Consider the following 11,041-nt stretch of genomic DNA (forward strand, 5'->3'; position numbering starts at 1 on the left):
AGAGGAAGGCAGAATCCAGGGCACAGCCCTCACACAGCCTGCCTCTCCTCCTGCATCGGTGCCTCCATTCAGACAACCTCCTGCTCCTGCTCACTATACCACTGGCGGAAAGTCACTTATTACTTTTACTCAAGTATTGTAGGCTACTGAAGTACAATTGTTGAAGTAAAAATTACTTCAACAATACTTGCGTATTTCCATTTTTGATACTTTATACTTCTACTCCACTGCATCTCAGAGTCAAATATTCTACTTTTTACTCCACTATATGTGACAGCTTTACTAGTTAGTAGTCTCTTTGTAGATTTATACAAAACATTAGGGGTGTAACGATACGTTTTAACAACGATTCGATACGTATCACGATACTTGGTTGTCGATACGATACATGAACGATACAGGTTAATTTAGAACGATACGATACGTTTCGATTCAGCGATTTAGTCGATACGATACATGAACGATACAGGACAGGTTAATTTAGAACGATACGATTCGATTCAATGATTTAAAATCGATATAGTAACTATTTATTTACCCAAGAATTCTGTGTGAAAAATAAATACCTGGATACTGGATATAAACCCCTCTTTCTCTTTTCTTCTTCTTAAAAGTACTTAGTATTGATATAATTGATTATTTGCATTGCAGAACGATTCGATACGATTATTTGCATTGCAAAACGATTCGATACGATTCAAAGTCAAACGATACGATATTTAGCTGTTTGCATATCGATATAGTAGATCGTTGAAAATTCAAAACGATGCATCGATGCAGTTACTGTATCGTTACGGGCCTACAAAACATACATTAACCAATTAAGACCTATTTTATACTTCCTTCCTCCTAGCCCCCTTCCTTCCTTCCTTCCTTCCCAATTCCATCTTTTCTTTCCCCTCTTTCCTCCACCATCATCATCATCATCATCATCATGGCATACTGCTATGGTTCTCAGGGCCCACTTGAGAATCTCAAAAGCGCTGAGAAAAACAGTTTTTTCTTTAAAACTAAGGTTTTAAAGATAAATACCTGTCTTTTTTAAAAACAATATTATATCATTAAAATCTTAGTGTATTGCCAATTATTTGGGGGCGGCCCTCTTGCAATACCCTCGCGGCCCACCAGTGGTCCCTGGCCCGCAGGTTGAGAACCACTGGCATACTGCGCTCTCCCTGGGTCTCTGGGTAAACCCCCACCCAGCACTGAACCCCTCTCTTATCTGTGCCCCCCAGACCTCTAGCATGGCGCCCGCCGCGCGCCTCTCTCCTTTTTTTGGGGTGAGGAGGAGGAGGAAGGAATACAAGAAAAGAAAAGAGAGAAGAGAAGAGGAGAAAAAAAGAAAGGATGGATGGATGAGGCAGGATGCAGAGCAGAGGAACGAATAAGGCCTTCGCCCCACAGTGGCATTGGGGAGAGAGAGAGAGAGAGAGAGAGAGAGAGAGAGAGAGAGAGAGAGAGTTGGGTGGGGGGGGGGGGTGAAAGGGGAGCGGGGAGAAGAAGGACTGGCGAGGGGAGGAGGAGGAGGGGGGGGGATTAGTTCCAAGCCAGTGCTGGTGAATAGACTGGGTATAAGCCTCGGGAGACAGACTGAGAGAGATACAGGGGTGGGGGGGTGGGGGAGGGGAGGGGTGGAGGGGGGGACAGCGACCATGGGAGACCAAGGGGAAGAGAGGAGAGAGGAAGACGAGGAGCCGGCGGAGAAGAAGAGGACATGGGGGCATGGAGGGGGCACGGGAGAAGAAGAGGGAGAAGGAAAAAAAATATCGCTTTCTTTTTGCAGTGACACTCCCTTCTTAAACCCCCCCCCCCCCCCGCCCCCACCCGCTCGTTTCAACCAGTTCTCCCTCTGATGTCTCCTGTGACTCATTTCTTTCTCTCTACTAACCTATATTTCTTTTTTTTCTCCTCCCCCATATGCATTCTCTCTTTTTTCACCCTAAAGCATCATTTTCCTCCCCCTCATATCTCTTTGTTCATAATCCCATTTCTCTCTCTCACTCTCTCTCTCTCTCTCTCTCTCTCCTTCGTTCGAGCTACTCATGTCTTCTTATCACTTTGTGTCCCCCCCCTCCCCTGCTTTCCTTAGCCCCCTCTCCTCCGCCTGGCGTTACTTTGCATCGTGTCACATCATCCCCCCCAAACCCCCCCCCCACCCCCCACTTGTGCTCCAGAAGATAAAACACTCACCCCCGTTTTCTCATAAATTGGAGCGAGGTAAAACAAATCATTGCAATCACACACTCTCACCTTTACGGCGTACATTTATAGGGAGAGCATCGATTGCGTTCTCATCCCATAGGCCCTGTCCTTAACGTGAGTGAGAGAGATGGGTGAGGGGGGGGGGGGATGATTATAGATCCCCTCTCTGGACCCCAGTTAAAATCGACGACCCGACGCCTTATGTCTCTCATGCATACTCATTGTGGAAGGACTTGACAGTCCCTTATCCGTTATCAAACCCTGCTGTGCCGCCGTCAGAGGCAGGCAGAGCAACACACCCAGAGGTTTATGTGTCCGGCGGTAGGGGGGGGGGGGGGGAAGGTGGTCGGGGGGGGTTGAAAAAACAATTAACACAGTGTTTCCAATTTGATGGCACTAGTCGTTGATTTGTCTCATTTCACAGAGTCCATATAGTTTTATATTTGGGGAGTAAGTCAAAGTGTCACTTCGAAGCACCAGGGGGAACGCCCCTAATCACTCACACACACGCAAGACACACGCACACGCACACACAACACACACACACACACGCACACACGCACACACGCACACACACACACACACACATGCACACACACTCTTCTTGATGCTATTATAGACTTCTAGACTTAAAGTCTTTGAAATGTACTACAAGTCAGGTTTATCTGTAAGGCATCTTGGCATGGTTAGCCACTTAAACCCTTAACCTATAAGCTACGCTAGCCCCTGCTCCCTTTTTTTCCCTCTACACCAAATCTCTTATATTATCGCTGATCTACATCTGTGAGCTTGTAGGTTGGCTATTGTCGCAGAATGTTCGCCCCCCCCCCCCCCCCCTGAATAGGTTAAGGGTTCATGTGTTTAATACGTGGATTACATAGACCTCTGTTGTGATCCCCACAGAGGTGGTGGTTGCCGCTCATTCAGTGGAATCCCCCTCCTCTGCAGGCCAGCACGAGCTCTGAGAACAAGATGACAGCATGGGTAGTGCGGCGCGGCATGCTCTGAATGAGCTTGTAGATCAGCTATTTTCCCCCTAGAATATGGGATGCTGGGATTCAAGTTGTTAAAGGGTAAGACCACTTTGGTAGAAGTTTGGGTTGTGTAGTTACCTTGCCATGATGTAACTCCAAAGGTGGACAAGAAATCAAAAAATAATGGCTCCATTGATTAGAAATTGATAATTCAAAATATGCTCCTCATTGACTTACATTGTACGGTAAAACGGCTCTCAAAGTCACTCTTTTAGCACGTAAACGAACACAAACAAAGTTGATTCAGACAATATAGAACATCACCAACCCAGTACTGTTTGTTTTTTAATAAAAATGTGAACTTCCTGTTGATTTTACTATTTGAAGATCCAATCCGGATCCGCGGATCCAGTCCGGGTTTTCTTCTTAATAAAAATGGTAAAATCAACAGGAAGTTGACATTTTTATTAAAAAAATAAACAGTACTGGGTTTGGTGATGTTCTATATTGTCTGAATCAACTTTGTTTGCATTCGTTTATGGGGTAAAAAAGTGACTTTGAGAGCTGTTTTACCGTACAATGTAAGTCAATGAAGAGCATATTTTGAATTATCAATTTCTAATCAATGGAGCAATTATTTTTGATTTCTTGTCCACCTTTGGAGTTCCATCATGGCAAGGTAAATACACAACCCAAACCTCTACCAAAGTGGTCTTGCCCTTTAAGTACATAAAGAGAATATATACATCTGCGGAGGTGGCCGGAAGATATGAGACATGACTGATAGAGCTGAGCTAGACAAGGCAGGACAGGAATAGACTATATGCTGGACGTACAGGCATGTGATAAAGAGTAAGATACACACACACAAGCGCATTATCTATACTGTATGATTACACAGTTTGAGAACGAAGTATAGTAATAAGATCATGTCAGATGAATTGCACTTAAACGATTTGATCCTGTAGTCTCCCGATAAAGAGCAGACGGTGACGCAAACATATCTACATATCTATTATGCACCAATCTATATGCCTATGCAGATGAGGGTGGGAAAAGAACCGATTCTGCGGCGTGTGACAAACCTCCAATATATTATAACAAGGTAATATATATAGAAAGATAAAACATAATCCCTCTTTCCTATGTTTATTCCAGTTACGGCAGAGTCTATGCAACAGCAGACCCATATCACCACACGATTGGTCCTGCAGCCACATACAGTGTGGGCACTATGGTAAGTCTGCTCTCTCTATTTGTATCCTATGTTACAATTCATCACCATTGTGTAGATTCAGCCTGACCAATTGTATAGGCAATGTACAAATTGAATATGATTAGAGACCGACTGTGTGAATGTTGTGAGTATAAAGTACAATATCGGCTGTGTCCTTGTTGTACTATCACCGAGCGGCAGTTCTGTGTGTAAATGTGGTATATATTTAGTGGATAGCGACTGTAAAGGTAGGTTGTACATAAATGTTTTGACGACATGGAAGATGCTGTATCAGTTGTTATTCCTGTAAAGTGTGTGTTTCCCTCTGTGAGAGATCCGTTTTAATGTTTAATGTGAGCTCTTGCCACTTCAGTAAATGAAAAAGGCACGTTGCCTTATTCTCAAACTCCCCATTCAATTTCATTGGCCTGAAGCTGCTTGCTTCGAATCCAACTGAGACCGTGAATTCTTCCCCACGTGGAGGAAGGAGTCTCTGAAAATTTTTCGAGGGGAGACAGTCGAATGGTTAATGTTTGTTTTTAGCTAGCTTTGCAGCTAACATCAAAGATGAAAAAAAAAAAAAATCTTCGAAAAGAAAGAAAGAAAGAAACAGGGGAAAAAAAGGGAAGTACAATTTGTTTTCTTTCGCAGAGTGTGGGTAGGGACTTCCTCCAAAGATTAACGACCATCCAGTGCGTGCATGCTTCGACGTGTCGTGGGAGATTAAAGTAAGAGGGAGAGAAAGAGAAAGATAGACGAAGAAAGAACGAAAGACAGAGAGAAAGAAAGAAAGAGAAAGAGGCAGAGAAAATGATTTCATGGTACCAAGCTCGCTGTCGCTGGAGATGCTGATTGGCCCACAACGTTGGAGCGCAGACAGATGAGAGGAGTGCTATGTGCCGACATGCTTGTGACGGCGGAAAGCGCACTACTCCCCAACGCGCCCCCCCGCCTCCCTAAACCCCTCAATCCCCCCACTCCACCCCCAGCCCTCGTGCAGCTGCTAGCTAAAAGCCTTCATTAATTACGACCATTTTTTTTCTCTTCATTTACTTAATTAAAACTGTGGCCTGTGTTTTCCTCCTTATTACTCTTTCTTCTCTTTCTCTTCCTCCAAAATTGTCCTCCCTCTTTCCCCAGATGTAATGTAACGTAGCGAACACTGCACATTTTATATTTTCCAGCCCTCATAACAAGTACAGAACTCAAACTTGTGTTAGAACTTCACCTCGTCTCACACACTGCACTGTAGCTCCAATTTAAAATGTGGGTCTAAAAAAAGGGAAAAAAATAAAAACTTTACTGAGATCAATCTCGTCAGATGTAATTAATAACAGTCGCGTTGAGAAGGGTAGGGATGACGTGCAAAGAACCTTGAACCTTCAGCTTTTCCAGCCAAGCCGAGATGAAATCCTAATGAGTCAAACGACCATGTGCCTCGTGCAGTCTCCTCCTCACCAGCCTTCTGTTTTAAACACGAGGAGAAAAGACGGAATGCTTTTTTGATTAGAGGTTCCATAGTTAAAAGCCTTTTGCTAATTAGGTCCTTTGAGGCAAACTTTTTTTCCCGCTGAACTTTGGTTGTAGCGAGGATAATGCTAAGGCGAGGTTAGTGTCGGCTCTCCGAGTTACTGGGTCTTTGAGGACTGGGCTCGCTGAGTGTCTGGAGTTCACCACTGAAGCCAGCCAGGGGTGGGCAAACTTCCTGGGCACACAGTCACTGAGCCGTTTTCCATGGCTGGCATGATCAGCCAGTGCCAGACAGGGAAAACCACCAGTGCTTTTATGTCTTATTAAACGCTGCTAATTAGAATAATATAATACAAGCATAGAATAAGTTAATCATTTTATAATAAAACAAACAATAATACAGTACTTTTATATTAATAATAAAGGTAACATTAAAGATAAAAAGATAAAATGTGATTATCTGGAGAGAAAAGTTGTTTCCACATCAAACAATAGTGTTAATAATTGTTTTTAATCAGCGTAGTTGATCACTTCAATAGCCTGATCTGATCACTGTGTAGATCAAAAAGAGGTGTTTTCCACTACTATTCCTAACAATAGCACACAAAAGCAGATCTACAAGCTCACAACACATCACATGTGATGCGTTGTGAGCTTGTAGTTTGGCTACTTTGGCCATTTTTGGAATCTAAGAATAAATAAATGCTTTTGGAAGAAAAATAAATACATAGTGGTGTTTAAGCAGGACAGTGTTATACTGTAGATCCACCCAGAGACAGAACAGAGATACATCAGCTAACTCGTTCAGCTAGAGTAGGACGCAAAAAGACCCGGGTTAGGGAACCATGCTGTGTTTATTAGAGGATCAAAAGAAGGTTATACAGTACATGCTTATGCAGTGTATTTGACTGACCTATTTAAAGGAACATCCTATGGTGGAAAAACTATTTACTAACTAACAAAAAAAAAGAATTTAATTTATTTTCTTCTCTTTGCCAACTGACTGATGAGCTTCTATCTAGCTGCGAGCATGTGTTGCAAATATGCCAGCATTTTTACTAATGATGCCGCATTTGGAATGCTAACAGCGATAAATAGCCGATCCTAGGCTAGTTAAAGTGCCAAAATCGATGACAGGTGCACCATGGGAAACAGATCAAACTTCAAAATGTAACATATTCCATTTGAAGCAAAGCAGCACATTTAAATGGGCTCAAAGTTAAAGATTAGTCACTAATTATAAGCCTTGCCAGGTTTCGAGAAGTCTATTATTTAGCGAATGCCCAACAAATTACTTAACTTTTTTTCCCCTTTTATTTTTACACTGTACAAGTAGTACTTTTTATTCCACAAACACACTCTCTGAAAGAGAAGCTACACAACTGGAAAAAGGGAGGAACATTTCTTGGGGGGAAGGAGAGAAGTTGATCTAATATTAATAATTTGAACCAAGGTTCCTATATTGAATACTGATTGGCGCTTTTTCATCTTTGATGTTGCAGGCTAGCCTTTACAGAGGAGGGTGCAGTCGCTTCACTCCCTACTAGACAGAGGGAGACTCCCCCTCCCCCCTTTCCCCAGCAAAACAGACACAAAAAAAATATCACTAACTAAACGCCTCCTTCTTCATGGAAAACTAAAACAAAACGCTTCTGGGTGGCAAATCTGACCCTGAAACTCAAGACTCTCGCTGTCAAGTTGCTGTCCCATTTTCAAAAGATTTCTCTTAACTTTATGCATTGCCATTGGTGTGCCGTGCTTACTTTGGAGAGACAAAAAAAAAAAAGGAAAAAAGAAAGATGCCCTTTGTTACTCTGTTATTGTGCATTGATTTGAATGTATTTGTTTTTCTTTGATATGTCTATGTATGTTGTTGGAACTGGAAAGAACCAGAAAAAAAGCCCCTGCAGTGCTGCAGCCACAGTAGAGAGAAAAGTAGAGGAGTCATAAGGAGGGAGAGAGAACTTTCAATGCTCTTGCTCTCCTTGCCCTCTCTTTCTCTTAAGTTATTGGGTTTGTAACTTAGCTCCTATGGGGTGGGCCTTTGCGCTACTTTTAATTCCATCTAATTTCCTCTGCCGTTATTGTTTCAATTAGTCATCTCTCCCATATACATTAAGGGCAGTAATGTTCGGCAATTCCAGTTTGAGCAACACATTTCAAATTGGATTTTATTAAGTAAATGATACAGCCCGCTCTGCCCCCGGAGAGAATTGGCTCTAAGTGTGCAGATAACCGGAGCTAAGTTTCAGACCGATTTAATGGGACTTAAAGTTGTTCAGCCGAAGGAGGCGGAACCGCAACAAAGCGGTTACCAGGAAGTGATGCATTATGGAATGCAGAGGTGAGAGGAAGAAAGTGATGTATGCTAGAATCCGGGGCAGAGGGGGAAGTGATGTATTGCAGCGTGCGGAGCGAGAGCTGTGGCAGCCATTGCAGAACGGGCCGGCAGTGTGTTACCGAGGCCATTGATCGCAGGCACAGTGCCAGAGGCACTAGGTATCCCATCACTGCTGAATAGTTTTAAAGGGGAACGCCACATTATTTTCACACAGAAAAGCTCTTTACAATACACAGTGTAATCCTCAGTGTTCACTCATCTCTGAGAGTTACAAATGGATAAATTAACACAATAAGCAATAATACTATATTCATTTCCATCTACAAAAAAAAGAATGTTTAGTTGTTAATGTATTGATGGAAAATTACCATAACTGTGTTCGTCTCATATTCCAGAGCATATATTGCAGAGTTGCTGGAGTATTGTTCCTAACAAGTACATCTTAAGAGTCACAGCTGTTGTGCAACGATAACAGGAGTGTGAATTTTCTGTGAAAATGAAATATGACATACATCTACAGTATACGTGGTCGTACGTCAATCTACATCGCAATTATTTTACGGAGAGAGAATCCTTCCAACCATACAGTTCAGGTATGCTGACTTGATATCAGTGGAGACAGATAGAGCAGCGCGAACACTTGGCTCACCTCGCCTCTTAAGAGAATTAAGCTCTTCATGAAAAAGTTTGGAACAATCTTCCCAGTTGTGTGAGCATACTGTACACCTAGTGTAGCTTATAATATAATTAGACAACTTTTTCTCCCTCCAGGAGTGTGGGAGGCAGGTTTCAACTGCCAATTACTGGAAATCCTTAATGCAGAGCTGAGGAGCTGAAGTTTGCCTTTGGGCTGTTCTTTTTTTCTTTTTGTCCTTTCCTTTTTTTCTTTTTTCTTTTTTGGAATTACCTGTCTTTTGTGGACAAACCCAAAGCAGGAGTTGGCGATATTACACGCTCCAACTAGATTGGATCGCGCGGTCGTCTCTTGAAATTGGGTTCATGCGCTTCGCCTTGCAATATTAGTATCTAGGAGTATGTAGAAGATTACCGACAGGGATACTATTGATTACAATTGGATAGCGTAATGGGACCACATGGTCGATGTTGCATAGTGACCTCTATTACACCGGTCCGGTGGTCTCTCGAGCTCTGAAACTAAATTTATCAATTCAGAATAGTGACCAAAGACGACTCCATTCTCCAGACTATTCATCGTCAAAGCCGAGTGTGAAAACTGAATCCAACTCTGTATCAATACACTCACTAAAGCACTTTTGAGGTGCTTTTCCCCCCCAAAGACTTCTCTGTTTTTGTATGCATTGAAAGAGCTTGTGGAGTTTCACAGGAGATCTTTGGGTGCGCAACAAAGATTAGCCGAGGGCCAGGAGACCCCTTGTGAGTCAGTATCGATTAATCCTTATCTCCGGGCGTCCATCTTTGTTCTGTTGAACGCTGAGAGGAAACGGGATGGGGGGATGGACAACAATTTGTGATGTTACGCTCGTCCCACCCAGAACCTGCCCTCAGACGGACTATTGGATGTCAAGTAAAAGCAAAGAAATATAGGATCCTCAATGCAAAGCCGAGACCTTTCACTCTGCTCGGTTTGATTACTTTCCCGTGGCAGAACTGTCACCTAAAGCTCTAATTTAGCCCCAATAAAAAAAAAAGCCGCCATAGTGTGGAGAGATGGAGAAGATCAGTGGTTGTTGTTAAAACTTTCTATCAACCACGGCTCGAGATAGTTTTTCATTCGGCTTTCCCTCCATTCGCCGGCGGGAGATTGACTCTCAAGGTGACTCTCGCTCCCCTCTGTTGGTCCCTAGGTGTGTGTGTTTTAAAGAGGTCCGGAGTGGAGGTGTCAGGCCATCTCTTGATAAGTCCTGGGGGTCATTGAGAGAACACAGTGGTTGCTCAGACCAATAACCCCGGGCCAGCAGCGAAATAGCCTCTCTCCTTATCCCAGCTCCCTTACAACACTCATCATCTCACCTCCTGTATGGCCAGCCGACAGAGGAAGGTGTACACACACACACACGCGCGCGCGCGCGTACACCCCCCCCGCACGCATGCAAGTATATCCACAGTTTAAGAAAAGCATGCTAAAAGCAACATGGACAATGTTCCTTGCCTAATACACCTACACATTCTGTTAGCCCACTGATCTCTCTCCCTCCCTCCCTCACTCCCTCCCTCTCACACACACACACGTACGCACACACACGGCTCCCAGCAAATAGCATCCGCACCTGCTGTGCGTGATGGGATCGTAAAGACGGGAGTCAGTAGCAGCGCAGGAAGAAAGAGGGAGTCTGTGGAGAAGCGGGCGACCGAGGCAATTTACCCCGCAGATTAGAGATAAGAGAGTTCAGTCAATAAGCACTGATCTCATTTGAAGATACACGAGACTGACTAGACTCTCGCACACACACACACACACACACACGCGCGCGCACACACACACACACACACACACACACACACACACACACACACACACACACACACACACACACACACACACACACACACACACACACACACATGCGCACACACTAGCTGGTCTGTTGTTGTGTCTGCTGTCTCCCGACCTTCTCTCTCTCTCTCTCTCTCTCTCTCTCTCTGTTCCCAATGAGGATCATTGTTGCAGTAAATATGGATTAGATAAACTTCTACAGTATCAGCCGTCGCCTTGTTCTCTGACACTCCTTTTCTTTACATACTGTACACAGTAAAACCCTGTGTTCATTTTAGTCGCACAATCTTACCAAAATGGACATAAAGGTTCATTTGGTTACACATCGTTGCTGTCGGGCAGAAACCTCTTATCTCCAAATT

The 11,041-nt window shown here is 43.6% G+C and overlaps 1 protein-coding gene across 1 annotated transcript in view; it reads left to right on the forward strand.

Moving 5' to 3' along the window:
• Nucleotides 1-7,475, forward strand: part of rbfox3a (RNA binding fox-1 homolog 3a) — a 47,127-nt gene extending 39,652 nt beyond the window's left edge. The window contains 2 exon segments of the mRNA XM_080455647.1: nt 4,335-4,413; nt 7,365-7,475. Coding sequence (XP_080311773.1) covers nt 4,335-4,413; nt 7,365-7,409 — 124 coding nt within the window. The 3' untranslated portion in view covers nt 7,410-7,475.
• Nucleotides 7,476-11,041: the final 3,566 nt, after the last annotated feature.

This window comes from Gymnoscopelus braueri (genome assembly GCF_963280865.1).
Source record: "Gymnoscopelus braueri genome assembly, chromosome: 17".
In the NCBI taxonomy this organism is placed as follows: domain Eukaryota; kingdom Metazoa; phylum Chordata; class Actinopteri; order Myctophiformes; family Myctophidae; genus Gymnoscopelus; species Gymnoscopelus braueri.